The sequence below is a fragment of the Neofelis nebulosa genome, chromosome X (assembly GCF_028018385.1).
Source record: "Neofelis nebulosa isolate mNeoNeb1 chromosome X, mNeoNeb1.pri, whole genome shotgun sequence".
In the NCBI taxonomy this organism is placed as follows: domain Eukaryota; kingdom Metazoa; phylum Chordata; class Mammalia; order Carnivora; family Felidae; genus Neofelis; species Neofelis nebulosa.
Genome location: NC_080800.1, coordinates 111,216,814 through 111,231,737, shown reverse-complemented (window position 1 = coordinate 111,231,737; position 14,924 = coordinate 111,216,814). Strand labels below are relative to the sequence as shown.

At 42.4% G+C, this 14,924-nt stretch overlaps 1 protein-coding gene across 7 annotated transcripts in view; it reads left to right on the top strand.

Moving 5' to 3' along the window:
* Positions 1–1,081: 1,081 nt before the first annotated feature.
* LOC131503223 (PABIR family member 2) overlaps positions 1,082–14,924 on the top strand; it is a 204,211-nt gene continuing 190,368 nt past the window's right edge. For 3 of the 7 annotated variants that reach the window (XM_058714819.1, XM_058714818.1, XM_058714815.1), the window contains exons 1-9: positions 1,084–2,183; positions 4,329–4,407; positions 8,446–8,502; positions 8,837–8,880; positions 8,982–9,036; positions 9,308–9,409; positions 9,766–9,851; positions 10,791–10,855; positions 13,096–13,192. In XM_058714819.1, the coding sequence (XP_058570802.1) occupies positions 2,086–2,183; positions 4,329–4,407; positions 8,446–8,502; positions 8,837–8,880; positions 8,982–9,036; positions 9,308–9,409; positions 9,766–9,851; positions 10,791–10,855; positions 13,096–13,192 (683 nt within the window). In that variant the 5' untranslated portion in view covers positions 1,084–2,085. Of the gene's footprint in view, positions 2,184–4,328; positions 4,408–8,445; positions 8,503–8,836; positions 8,881–8,981; positions 9,037–9,307; positions 9,410–9,765; positions 9,852–10,790; positions 10,856–13,095; positions 13,193–14,924 lie in introns of all 7 variants that reach the window. The other 4 variants (XM_058714817.1, XM_058714813.1, XM_058714814.1 and 1 more) reach the window with 3 other exon arrangements.

Below are 14,924 nucleotides of genomic sequence, written 5' to 3'. Positions count from 1 at the left end.
TTCTACTAAATTGTTGGACTCCTCAGAGTTAGGGACTCTGCATGTGGTCAGCAAATGACTGTTCAGTAGCTTTTGTGAACCCGAGAATGTACTTTTTTTTTTTTTGAGCAGATGATGGAGTTGCTATGACCTTGAGATAAAAAGAGATAAATAAATTGATCAAAAACAGTTTCTAATCCAGTTGGCAGGAAGATGTAGGCAATCTAAAGGAAACTTTCCAAAAGAGCTTTAGAAACTCTGTATTACAAGGAGCAAATATTAACATTGAGGAATAAAATGATTGAGCTTGGCAGGTTTAATATGGGATAACTAAATTGAAGAGTCAGGTAAAAGTTTTGCTAAATTTTGAAACCAATTTCCTAACTAGCAAATTTCCTATATTTCTTTGTACGTATGATTAACACAATACAATGCCATCTTTATCCTAGGGTCATTCAAGTAGTGAGGATTACATGAGTTAATATTTCTAAAGCTCTTAGAATTGGACCTAGCACAGTAACTGCTATGTAGGTGTTTGTTAAATAAAATAATTCCAGGCCTTACACGTGCCGAATGGCTATTGTTAGGGTCTCCATAAATCCTAGAAAGAAAAAAAAAATTCTGGGTCTGCTACTTGTTCTTCAGGACTTTTCTTAACATCGTTGAAGCCTTGCAAAATGGAGATGACTCCTTGCCACTCGCCATATGAACTTTCATTATTTTTTCACTTCCGTTTTGTCTAGTGCAACCAAATGGATGATCTGAAAAAGAAATCAGCCCCTCCAAAGGCCAACAAAATCAAGGGATTTAAGAAACGAGCAGGGATCACAGAGGTCAGAGCAAACAAACGGGGAGCGAAAAAACGTGAAAACCACAAGTTTCCATTTCCCTCGAATATTGGCCCAAACTCCACCTGAAAGATGATGCTCCAGTGTCTCCAAACTATTGGTTCTTTTCAAAATCGGGCGCCAGGGTCCCCGGGCCAATGCCATAGAGGAAGGCGCCGGGCCCCCTGGAAACGCTCCTCCCACTTTGGAGGAGGTTTGCGGGGCGGGGCTCTCACGCATGCTCCGTGCCCGCGGGCTCATTGGCGCTGCCGCCGGGCGCGTGCGCAGGACCCGATAGGTGCCCGGACGCGGAAGACTTGGCCCCGTGGAGGTTCCCGCTTCTGAAGCGTGGGAGGCGGAAGAGGCGGCAGGTTGTAGATTTTGGTCTTGGCCCCAAGGGGTTCCCCCCGGGCCATCAGAACCCAAGAGAGGAAGAGGAGGCACCGCGGCGGCGGCTGAGGGGCCGAACCCCCCACCTGTCCTCCAGGAGGGGAGGGGGGGTAGGGAGGGGATAAGCACCCCTCGCAGGGCTGAGGAGCCCCTAGGACCGGGTCCCAGAGCATGGGGGGCTGGACCGGGTCCCCGAGCATGGGGAGCTGGAGCCGTCGAGGCCGCCCGGCCAGGCCCTGCCCGACTGTCAGCTTTACGGTGGTGTTAGCACTGCCCGGGCAGCTGCGGTGTCTGTAGCCCGGCCCCACTTGAGGTCGTCGGCCGAAAGATAGCAACATGAGTTCCGCCGCTGCCTAGTTTCCTCCCCCTCCTCTTCTCCCTCTGTCCGCCTCCTTCTCCTCTTCCCCATACTTCGTCTTTTCCTTTCCCTCTCTCGTGCTCCTCTTTTTCCTCCACCCTGCCCTCCTTCCCTTCCGTCCTCGTCCTTTCCCCATCTTCCTTTCCCGATTCTGTCCTCCTTGTACTCTGTTTTCCTATCTATCCCCTTTCCCTTCCTCTTGCTCTTTTCCCTGCATCCCTCTCTTTTCTCCATCGTCTTCCCCTTATTCTGTCACCCTCCACCACCACCTCCTCTCGCTACCGTCTCCCCTTCCTCCTCCCCTCACTCACTATCAGCCTCCCTTCCTCATCCTCATCCTCCTTCCCTCCTCCTCCTCCTCCTCTCCTGCTTTTCTCCGCCCCAGCCCCCGCCCCCAAGCCTCCGCCCCTTAGCCCCCGCCCCCAGCTGCCAGTCCCCAGCAGCTCAGTCCTGCAGTGAGAGTCTTGGGAGTCCATAGCTAAGCACCGGGAGCTGAGCACTGCCCGCTGTGCCTTCCTGCAAGTCTCCGACATGGCTCAGGAGAAAATGGAGCTGGACTTTGAGCCTGACACATCTGATGGGGGCGCCCTGAGGAGATCCAGCAGCGCTCCCCTGATCCACGGGCTCAGGTGAGCGGGGTGGGGGACGATGAATAGGGGGTTCAGGGTCTCCTCTATTCCCTGCAAGCAATCTTGCTTCCCTCAAGTGAGACTTGGAGCTCATTTGGGTTCTCCAAACTGGGGGGGGGGGGGCTTGTTTGCTTGACAGTGACTTGGGTCCCAAGGTGGAGTGAAAGTTTGACCCCAAACTTTGGGAAGCGTGGGGGAAAATGAGGCCCTCTTTACCTGGGGCTCTGTTGGCTCACTCTGAAAGGAACTACAAGGAGCTTCTGGCTCTTCTAACAGGTTGCTTGCCCTGCCTAATTTACACCACTGAATGTCAGACTGAAGCCCCTGGAACTAGACTTGCAACTTGACACCTGTCTCTAAGAGCTGCTATTTCTAAGCTCGGTTTAGGAACCCTGGCATTAACAGAGCATTTACTTTAATAAATCACAATTTATCTAATAACTTGTACTCAAGTGGCGTGTTCATGTCACATTAAGTGATTCGGATTTGTCCTAATGTTTTCAGATCCCAAAACTGCCTGAAATGCATTCCAGTGAATAAAAAAAAAAAAGGGGGTGTCCTGTAGCTTAGATCAGTTAAAGAAAACAATGTTTTAGAAAACAATGGGAACAATCAACCCTTGAATTTTAGTGGTAGGGTCTTGTATTGTCATGTGAATAAGTCACCAGAGGGTCTATTTTCAGGTAGAATTTTGTGATGGTGAAGGAGGTTGGCAGACCTCCTGAGCCTATTACATTTCACTCTTAGAAGTAAGACAATTCATCTTAGTAGAGAGCTAATTTGTGAGACCCTGTGGAAATGGAATTAGTCCAAAAAAGGGGATGGGAGTAGAATTAGCCAAAATCATTAATCAAGCACAGTGAAGGCAAAGAAACAGGTAATCCTTGTCTGTCAAACTGATTACAATATCTGTATTTTGGGGGGAAATGGATTTACTTATTTTCTTTTACTAAATTTTGAAACTGGGGGGAGGTTGGAGTGGCTCCTTGCTTTCCTAATGCCGTCCTCCGCTCTACATTTATTTTTGATACTATAGGAATAAATTGGTCTTTGGGGTTGTCTTTTAAAATCTGGTAAGCAAAAGCAGTTGCTAGGGGGTCGGGGCCATCCCACTGACCTGCATTTAGACTGTTGTAGAAATAATGCACTGTTTTTTGAATCAGGATCTAAGTAAATACTTGCAAGGTAGCATGATGTGACAGAAGCAGGGGTGAGGAGACTAGGCCTCATCCCAATTTTCTCCCTGATTGTGGTCATGAGTGTCAGTTTTCTCATTCAAAATTTAGGAGAGCTGGATTAGGTGATTTCAGCGGTCCCTTGGAACCCAATTCAGTTCAGTCCTGAAAATCCTTCTTGCCCTCTTATTATGGGCATGGCACTCTGCTAGGCAGTGCGGGGAGATTGTGCAAAGATGAACAAAAGACCTCTGCCCAAGGAGTTTGAGACACACGCACACTTTTCTTTAATAAAAAAGTGGGTATCTCAAGAAGAATCTCATTTCCCATTGTGCTCTTTGGACTCAAAGGAGGGATGATTGCATTAGGTTTGTGTATTGAAGAGAGGCTTCACAGAGGGCACTGCATGGAAATGGGTGCTCAAGAAGAGGAAGGATTTGGGCCGATGGTGGTGGTGGTGGGGGGGCGGAGACAGAAGAGACAACATGAACAAAACCCCAGGTACGTTTATTTAGCTGCGCAGCGGGTTCAAAGGTAGAACATATTTAGGGCAGTAGTGGGAGAGGTGCTAACTGGGCTCATACTGTAGAACAGGGCCCGGCCCTTCTCACCGTCATGGCGCACACAGAAAGCAGCAACACGTTTAGGTGCTCTGGGGTAAACAGATGAGGCTGCTCTTGTCTGGTGGGAACCGGTTTGGGGGCGTGGGCTCTGGCCAGAGGCAGCTGGAAGCAACCAGTCTGGAGCTCCGCCCCATACCTCTCCTAGCTGCCCCCCAAGCACTGAGGAGATCAGTATCTGGGTAGACCTGTGATCCACAGCAAGCCACTAGGAAGGCCGGTGAGGAGTTTATTCATTGTTTGGAGTGAGGAGCCATCGAAGATTCATTGTTAACTGGAGAGTGGGCGTTAATACAGTTGAAGGATGTCTTAAAGGAAAAGACATTAATCATTTTATTTTTATTTTTTAGTGATCTTTCTCAGGTTTTTCAACCTTACACATTTAGAACTCGGAGGAATAGTACAACGATTATGAGCCGTCATACCCTGGTAAGTATAGAAGTAAGTATTTTTAGTGGTATGGATTGGGGAAAATACTTCCAGACGTAGTTCGTTCTTAAGATGATGTGCTATGTACCATCATTCACTAAAGAAAAAAAATAATTTTACCTATCTCGCTCATGCTGTGGCCCTTGTCAGCTTTTGGTGCAAAACAGAGATCTGCTTAAGACTTTTTTCTTGGCTGTGGGACTTTGTGTTTTTAAAAATTGTTCGTTGTTTTTTTTTTGTCACTGCTTGCATGATGGTTATGAGGGAAGTCAGGATTAACTTCTAAATATAGCTGAGAAAAATGTTCTTTATTTATCCCAGGAAGCAAAAAATTGTTTAGACATTAGCCGAGTATTTCTGACACTTACCTGTTGGACAGTGCTATGTATTCAAAGTGAAATCTCCTTTAAAATGCGTGTATTTATATTCTCGGTAGAGTTGCTAATTGTGACTGTTCTAAATATCCTGAGCTGTCAGGGGTCACCCTATTAGTTGGATGCATTGGGAGAGATTATGATGAGGTTTTTAATATAGTAGCACTTCACATGTGGAGCCCACTTAGCCAGTAGCTGCATCACTCTGAAAGACATCTGAGATGTAAGCAAACAGACCTCTGAATGGCCGCACTAGATTTCCATAGTCTGTGCACAAAGGTTCATCAGTTTGTTTACAGGAGAGCCTCTGACCTCCAAATCATCTAAAATTATGCACAATCATAATAAGCTTCCAACTCAGTAGTGTGTGAGAAGCAGCAAATCAAAAGAGGTGCATTCGGGCTTAAGGTATACTAATAGCTGCTAGCAGAGGAGGAGAGGGGAAAACTGAAAAGCAGACCGGTTTTTAACAACGCAGTCTGTGGCTTAGCATAAGGGCTAAGAACCTGTTAATGGTCCCTGAGGGTCTCACTGGCACTGAACTGTAAAATACTTGATGTTCTTAAGGATACCTGGGTCACTAACCTTTTTTCAAATTGTAGTGTACCATACCCTGTGCCTTCATGGTATTCTACATGTTACCGAGTCCTTTCACATTTCTAATCCTCATAGCCACCCCCTGCGAAGTAGGCAGGGCCAAAGATGTCCTTACCAGTTCAAAGAGGCAGCAGCTAAGACTCAGCTGATAGAAATGACTTGCTCAGAATCACACAATTGCTAAGTGGCAGAGCTGGGATTAGAATAGAGATAGGTCAAGGCCATTCTGGTTGGTAAAATCTGTTTAAGAAAGGAGAAATAAAATACACTTTTAAGGAAGATTTCCAGCTGAAGTGGCTAGAAATACTTAAAAGGGGGAAATGTTAGCTGTCTGGAGGTTTGATTCACCTCACCTTCTTCCCCGAGGATACTGGAAAATAGAACGGCTTCATTTCGCCCTGTAGATGAGAAATGTTTCTGCTTGTTACACAGCCATGCTCCCGATATCAGTAGTATAGCAAAGAAGGGAAAATGAATTTGCCTCTGTACACTTGACTTTGCTCTTTTCTAAGATGTGAAAATTCTTATCAACTCTGTCTTGATTCCTCTCTCCCTACTCCCTGACAGATACGTTTTGCTCTGGCTGCACTAAAATGCCTATTTCGCTGAAGGGGCCACGTTGGTTCACTTCTCTTTGTGGATCCTTACGTTGTCCTTCCCTCCATCCCCTTCTCCTTTTGAGCTTCCTGGTTTGGGATGCCTTCCGGAGCACCCTTCGGGTACTTCGGTCATCGGATGGGTTATACCACGTGTGTTCAATCACAGTGTCCTCTATAAATCTTAATACACTTACCCACCTCTCGGATTAACCTGCAAAAAGCAAGGTGTTGAATGAAATGGAAAGGAGCGACACAAGATCTGCAGGAGTTGTCTGTGCAGGATCTGACAACTGATTAGGTGTAAATGCAAGGGGAAGGAGGACTCCAGGGGACTGAACTTTTATTTCTTAGCGGCCAGGGGAAAAGCGTTGCCTTTATTATGAGTAGGAAAATTTCAAGGAATTGGTCATCTGAAGGGCCGGGAGATAAATTCTGGGCATGTTGGGCCCAAGGTGCCTGCCACTTACTCTGCACTGTTCTCCAAAGCAATATTCTAATTAAAAATTGCGAGCTTCCTAGACCTTTCACTTTCAGTGGCTGACCCTTCTCTGTGAAGGCAGACGGTCATCTTGTATGAACGTCAGCTTTCTTACTCTTAAGATGTCGTTACCTTCACATGTGATGTTTTCTCCAATGGTTCCTAGATTTTCTGTCTCTTGTCACTTTGCTTGGTCTGTTGTCTCCTCTCTAGTCCCCTCCTCCCTGGCTTTTTCGCTCCTGCCTTCTTCTCCTGACTCACACATTGAATATCTGGAACACAAACTTGTCTTTTTCCCTACGTCTCTCTTTGTTTTCCCTTGACCCCTCCGAGCTTCTACAAAGCCTAATCTACACCCAGCTGCCTCCAGCTCCTTGTTTCCCAATTTCTTGCCAGCTACTCGACCAGTTTGTGATCTCACTGCTCCTACCACCATGCTATTAAAAAACTTCTTGCAAAAATCACCAGTGCCCAGTGGCAGGGGCCTCTTTCCTTCTACTTAGGCTCTTCGCTTTACTTAACACCATTAACAGCACCTCCTTGAAGTGCTTGGCTTTCTTCTCAGTTGGTACATTGCTCGTTTCTGGTACAAGACCCAGCATTTCTCCTCCCTGTCTTCCTTTTGGGTCTTCCTTCTAGTTCTTAGTTGACAAGTTGTACATTCTATAGATGCAGCATCTACATTTCTGACTTCCTCTACTGTCAGCTTTTTGCACTCTTTACTTTGGCTTTCCTGATGATTTCGTTGCCCCTGGGGTTTCTTTTGTTCTCTGCCACGTCCATGTTCTCTGCCTCGATATCCTGTTAGTGTTTCCTGCCTTAGAGACTTGCCTCGTGGCCCAGTGCTTTTCAAATGGCCTTATTAAGAGTTTAGTGGTAAACACGTGTTATTTTTATAAGTGGAAAAAAAACACTTTTGCAAAGGATTTTATTTGTAAAGTTTTTCTATTTTCAGAGCCTAGGAGAGGAAAGAGAAAGAGAAAAGGGTGGGTACTGAAGAGATATCCTTTGAGGTCAAATCATATTTCAGTGTCTAACTTTTAAAAATGGCACCTGGATTAGCTTTTGCCTAAAAAACTTGGAACAGTTTATCACCATTTTATTCTACTCACTACATTAGGGTTTTTAGAAGTTTTAATAGGATAGGGCCTCTCGTAACTGGATTGTTGTCTTATTTGTCTTACAGCATTACAAATTTGCGTTTCATTAGGGAGTAAATAGCAGTTGTTTACATTATGGCTATTAGAACCCTGTAAGGTCTCTTGAGATGAATTCTACCTTTCATTCTGGGATCAGATTGTGTTTATTTTGAAGGAACATGATTTGGCCCCCAGGTCATTTTAGCCTTGTGTTGTCAAAAAATGATGCTCTAAGGGAAAGGAATGGTTATTTGAAAAATACACATTGCCGTCCACGTTGATTTTTTCTTAACTAGTAAGGTTTGTGGTGTATATTCTACCACAGTGGTATATGTAGTGGTAGTGACCAAATTTTAGAAGTGATTTAGAGCATACAAACAAAATCTCCCTATTGCAGATTTGAAGTGTTTTCGATAAACACTAATCATAGACAAAATACTATACTGGGCTTCTTTGCCTATCTTCCTCCATGGGTGCATTGGTGTTAAAAATGACTACAAGTTTTTTCTTTCCCTTCTTACCTAGTTCTTTATTTTAGATAAGTGGGGTAATGGATATTTCTAAGGCCTGGAATCTTTTTTTACATGAACGTACACAGCTCTGCATTCATTTGGGAAAAGTGTTAAAGTCAGTGCCTGTCTTGCGACAGATGGTGCTTTGAGGTTGGACACCTGGTGTACTTTCCAAAAACCGAGTGTCCTGCCTCTGGTGCATTAATGTTCAGTGATCTAAAGAGCTAGATCTCTGAGAAGAATGTGAAATCTTATTTGGGGGGAGGTTGGACACTGGTACTGACAGCAGACACTGCTTTGTGATTCAGAAAGAAGTAAGTGTTTACTTTTCCTTTCCAGTTGCTGTCGTCGTCACCAAATCGCGTTCCTAGTAGCAGACTGCATCAGATCAAAAGGGTAAATTCTACTTCCTAGCTCAGCTGCAGTTGTCTGAATCTTCCATTTGGATTTTATTTTCATTCTGAAGATGTAGATATTAAAAATGAGCCCACTCTGGGTGGCCATAGACAGATGCAAATTCTTCTGAGTGTGCGTGCAGGTGAAACACAGATGTGGCCTGGGTGACAGTCTTAGCATGTGCTGCTGTACTGTAATTATGTCAAAGACGGTAGAAAAGTCTTTTATTTGTTTATTTTTTGGTAGAAAGAAGTCTTTTAAATTGTACTTTGAAGTAGAGAACTGTGTGGATGTGGGTAAATACTGTGTTTTCAGCATGTGCTTGTCTTTGTAGGAGGAAGGCATGGATATGATGAACAGAGAAACTGCACACGAACGGTTAGTGCTTCACAAAGAACAGAGCAGTGCTTCACAAGAGCAGAGCCTAATGTATGTCTTGCTTCTGAGCACTGACGGCCTCTCATTTTTATTTGTTTTAGGGAAGTGCAGACAGCAATGCAGATCAGCCAGTCATGGGACGAGAGCTTGAGCCTGGTAAAGTTCTCACATGTTTGCTTGGTTTTGATTTTCTGGAAACCTTTATGTCATTCATTGGCTTCATTAATTTTTTTCAGACACTTCTGTCTCCCCCATTTCCAAATTTGTATTCGGTTTTTGATCTCTGCTTTTCCGCCAGGATATTAGATTGCAACTGTTTACTGTCTGTGCATTTCTATTCTAAAAGTGTAGGCGTGTTTGAGTAGTAAAGAAGAACTGCGATGGGCTGAATTGTGAATTACAAGGAAATAACACTTTATGTTTACAGAGTGATAGCGATTTTGAGAAGCCGGAGAAACTATATTCTCCTAAAAGGATTGACTTCACTCCAGTTTCTCCGGCACCATCACCCACCAGAGGGTTTGGAAAGGTAGGCTCCTTGACAAGGTGTTAGCTGTCTTTCACACACTGAGCTGTTTACTCTAAAACACACACACACACACGCGCGTGCGCACACACACACACACACACACACACACACACACAAATCGCCTCATTTTTTAAAAAATCCAATGACTGGAAGGAAAATCCATGAAAGTTTCTGATAGTAACTTGAAGAAAATGGTACGTCAGTCTAGGTACATATTCTCACGCGTGTGTTTCTGCGTATGTAAAATATACACGCACAGCTAAGCAGTTCTAAGGATGTCGTTTCTATTATTTTGAGAACTTTTTGAAAGCCAGAGCACTAGAACTATTTTAATATTAAATATGCTTTTTTTCTAGCAATGTTTTTCACCATCCTTACAAATGTTTGTGAGCAGCAGTGGGCTGCCACCAAGTCCCGTGCATAGTCCAAGACGCTTTTCCAGGTAAGTCAGCCTACTTTTCTTTTTTTTTTTTTTTTTTTTTTATTTATTTTTGGGACAGAGAGAGACAGAGCATGAACGGGGGAGGGGCAGAGAGAGAGGGAGACACAGAATCGGAAACAGGCTCCAGGCTCCGAGCCATCAGCCCGGAGCCCGACGCGGGGCTCGAACTCACGGACCGCGAGATCGTGACCTGGCTGAAGTCGGACGCTTAACCGACTGCGCCACCCAGGCGCCCCCAGCCTACTTTTCAAAAAATGTGGTTGAAATGCTACACGTTCAATTTGTGTCTCCCGATGACCTTTTTCCCCAACATTTTCTTACGGAAATTTTCCAACAGACAGCAAAATTGGACACAATGAACATCCATATACCTACCACCTGTATTCTAGCAGTAACGTTTTACCAGAGATGTGTTTTTTGAGACATGGTGCCAGAGAACGAACACACGTACCACACGCACGTGTGCATGCGCGCAATAACCTATCCTTTGTAAGGATAAGGAAAAAAGTTTGTTAAAGATTGTATACCAGTCAAATCCAAATAGTTTTTTAATAAGGTTTGTCTGTTTTGAAAAAACTTGTGGATATTTTGTCTTATAGAATTTTTTTTTTAAGTTTTTTTTTTTAATTATTATTTAATCTCTACACCCAATGTGAGGCTTGAACTCATGACCCTGAGATCAAGACTTGCGTGTGCTTCCGACTGAGCCAGCCAGGTGCCCCTAGACGATTTTTTAAAATAGCTTAAAATGCCGTGTTTTTTCAGATTATCATATTCCAGGTCAGATCATGTATTGGCAGTTCAGTTACTCAACTTATAACACAGGCATTTTCCATTTTTTTCTACATGACTGTCAATTTTATTGATTTATTTGGGCTATAACGTTTATCTTGCATCTTAAAAGTACTTCACATCATCCTGTTTGTTTATTCTTTGAAGCAGGAGGAGTCAGAGTCCAGTCAAGTGCATTAGGCCCAGTGTTCTTGGTCCTCTTAAAAGAAAAGGTAAGTGTCCCACTTCTGATATTAAACCTAGTTGAGCTTGAATGACAAATTAGAATTTCTGTCTGAAATTAGCTCAAGGTGTGATTCCTTTTTTCTGAAGAAATAGGAAATATTCTTCCCAATGTATGCTTTACTGATTCTGAAGTTTGTAAATTGGTTACTTAACACTGTCCATATTTTTTACACTTCACAACTGAATCTTATTCATATGTTCATATTACCAATATATATTCCAAAACTTTTGCCTCTCAGTGATCTGAATAGAAAACAGATGCAAGTTAATATGTTGCAGAAGTATGTGCTTATGTCATAGCGAACAGGTCTATAAACATGCTGTATACTCAAATGCCTGGCCCCGGAGTCTATTTTCAAAAGGCAAAAAAAATTAATGCACGTTTAGTCATTATTCCTGGGCCTGTATCTATGTGATTGCAAGTGTTGGGGGTCATTTTAAATGAGAGTTTTAGCAATAATTTTGAAAAAGCAATGCACTAAGTGATTTCTTTGTGTAGATCTCTGTGGGGGCCAGGAAACAAGTCGCTCTCCTAATATTAGGTTAACAGGTACTTGCAGCTTTAGTGGAAACTCCAGCGATAGCATCATGCCCAGATTCCAAAAGTACGATATTTTAGATAACTTAAAATTAAAGATGGTGTGCTCTGGAAAATAGATTTTGATATGGTGACAATGTTTGTATTCAGCGAATAAATTTTATTTTATGAACTAGTAGCCTTAATGCCGCAGAGAATTATTTACAATCATAGGAACCCTCTCAGGAGGTATTACGTGACACTAACACCTGGAAACAAGAGCCATCATTATTGTTATCAATTTTAAATATCTTGCAGGAAATTGGTGGAATTAGTATGGTTGTTTAGTTTGAAAGCTATTCCAAAATATACCAGCAGATGGAGGGATTCTTTGCTAAAAAGGGCTAAAGTCTTTTGCTAACAAGGTGTTGTTGAAAGTCCAGCAGTAGCTTTTAAAAGCTCCATATTAAAGCATGGAAGAAGCGGATAAAGATATAACCTTTCCTGAGTTTCAGCGATTTTCAGAATAGTTCCAGAAGAGAGGTAATATGAATTAATTGATAATATGAAAAAAAATGAATGTTGCATTTGTTCTTTCTTGATCTTTCTCCATCCTAAGAATCTTGAACAGCTTTAAGTTCACAGTTACTAATTTTCTATTGGAGTATAGTTAGGCCCAAGAATTGAATTTTGTTTAATCTTCCATTGTAAAGCTCAGATAAGGAGCCTCAAAACTAAGGTATTTATTTGTGTGTTTTAGATCATGACTTATTTGGAAAGGGGCTTTTTCGGTCTAACCGAGGGTTTTTAGTCTTAGCACTCCTGGGGGCAAAATGTTATTGTGATGGATGCAGTTTTTCTGCTAGCTTCTAGATGTTCTGAGAAAATCTGGAAAATTGGGGTAGCCAGTACACCACCAATTTTGTGAATTGACTAATAATTGCTTTCGATTACAGATGGGCGTTCAGTTACTATTTTTTTTAAAAGAACTCTAGCGAAGAGTAAAAGTATGATTTTTTCATGGGATTTTCTTCTTCCATGCCACACATTTCATTTGTATGTAAAGATGTCAAAGGCTTCCTTAAACCTTACCTGGGTAGTCAAGTCCCCTGGGCCTCATCATGTGTAACATCTTAGAAAAATTAGGTTCCGATTTTCAGTATTTTCTCTTAACAGAGTTATTTTTTTTTTAGTCTTCATTTTACTAAGTAGTCTAAAAGCAACCTTTGAGTTTATTAGACTACATACGTTTCAACCCATTTGACTTCGACTCGGGAAATGTTCCACTATTAAAATAATATAAAATCAATGGACTTTCCTAATTCTCTAGGATAAATCATTATTCACTGTGAGCTTCAGCTATTTGGGGAGTCTTTATTTCTGCTGTGGTAAGCCTTGATTCATTTTGCCCGATGCAGTCAGTGTTCTTCTCTTCTGTTAAAGAACATGACTATATCCGTAGTGTGCTAAATAAGAAGGGCTTTTTCTTTTCTTTTCTTTCTTTTTTTTTTTTTTTTTAGGGCTGCTTACTTTTTGGTTGAGGTTCTATGGAAGCATGTTTCTTCTACCTTAAAGCGCATGGAAAAATAGCTTTGAAGTAATGGCTTGAAGAAGTATTCTGAGCTTGGGTTAAACAAAGATCATCCCATTTTAGCACCACGCCGTATCTGTAAAATTGTTTTACAGTAGCATCATCTCTTTCTGTTTTAGGTGAAATGGAAACGGAAAGCCAGCCCAAGAGGCTCTTCCAAGGCACTACCAATATGCTGTCTCCGGAGGCTGCACAACTGTCTGATCTCAGTTCATGGTAAAAAATGAAATAAAATCAAAAAGATGTTAGGGTATGATCTATTTAAAAAGAGCCACATTAAAAGTACATTGGGATCATTTGAAATAATATTCAACTTTTGATTCATGCTCTGTAGAAGGGAAATCTCCATGGAGGTACAGATACCGTGGAAAACCAGATCATTTGAAAGTCATTGAGTACTTTTTTGGGAATGTGTGTTTCTTCTTGGCACCTTCATTCCTAGCTCCTGTCAGGTCAGCCTCTCTCAGTGGGTGCTAATGGTGTGGGGGAGGGGCAGCAGCTGGCTGGCGGGAGAAAGTTTTCCTGGGTCGCTGTGGACAGTGTGCATCGATCGTGGCTGTTCTGCCACGTTTTGTAGTATATTCTTTTAACTGAGCAGAGAATACCGGCATCCTCTTAAGCATGGCGTTTTCTAAATAGCATTTCCTGTTGTTATAAAAATCTTTTGGAAATTTTGGAGGTATTCTGTCATAATCCTAACTGAGGTTTTGTTGTATACCAATACTTCCTGACTCCTGTGGTCTGTTCACATAATTTCTTTTAGTCTTACTCATCCAAGTGTGGGTGTCTAACTTAAGACCCTTCAGTGTTTTTGTGCAACAGTCAACTTCTCTTCATCTACCTGAAGTTGAGTACTTGGATGCTGATGTACATATTGGAAGGAAGGGGAAGGGATAGTGGCAGTGGCCAGGTAATATGTTGAAATCTTTTAGCATGTATTTCTAATCAACTCACTGAGCACCTGTGTTCTAGACACAGTTGTGTCTAGACTTTTTGTTTGGCACCTTTTGTCAGGATCCTGAGTTTATAGCCGAGGGTCTTTTTTTTTAAGAGCCCAACAGTACATTCACTTCAAAAAAAAAAAGGATGGAAATACTTATTTAAAAGGGGGGGGATTGGACGCATGGGTGGCTCAGTCGGTTAAGCGTCCGACTCTTGATTTTGGCTCAGGTCATGATTTCACAGTTTGTGAGTTGAAGCCCTGCATTAGGCTTTGTGCTGACAGCAGGGAGCCTCCTTGGGATTTTCTTTTTCTGCCCCTCACACACTTGCGTGTGCATATTCTCTCTCTCTCTCTCTCTCTCTCTCTCTCTCTCTCTCAAATAAAATAAATACTTATACAAAAATAGAAGGACGGTACCCTCTAAATGGAAGAATTGTGTAATCTACTTATAAGGTATAAGGATTAGCGATTCTTTCTTTCCAAATCAGATACTTGTTTTATGTAAGATAACCTGTACTTCTAGTTGACCAAGAAGTCACAGATTATTCTAGTTTATTAGACTCGTCGATGAGTGCCGTTCTAATGTTGGAACAGATGTCTTTTAGATTGTTCTAGCTATTTTCAGCCCCACAGTCTCTCTTCTCTCTCATATGTGTCTGTCCTTGATGGCTCAGTGTGCTAATTTCGGTATAGAGTGCTTTTCCAGGTATGTAGATGATTGCAAAGAGAAAACTTCTAAAGCTTGTCAACAGGACTAGTGGATGAAACTCTATACTTAGTGGAAACTGCCTATCACTTTTATGGTAAAGTGTGTTTTAATATAGGCACATGACATTATAAATAGCTTTGCTTACCCAGTTACTAACCAAGCAACCAAGTTAGGGAAAAGATACGAAAGCATTTTGCCGAGCTGAAAACATACAGGGTGCGGTGGAGTTTTTAAATATTGTCATGGACTCTACAGGATGCCATAAAACAGGTTCACACAAATAAAAAGGGAAAGAG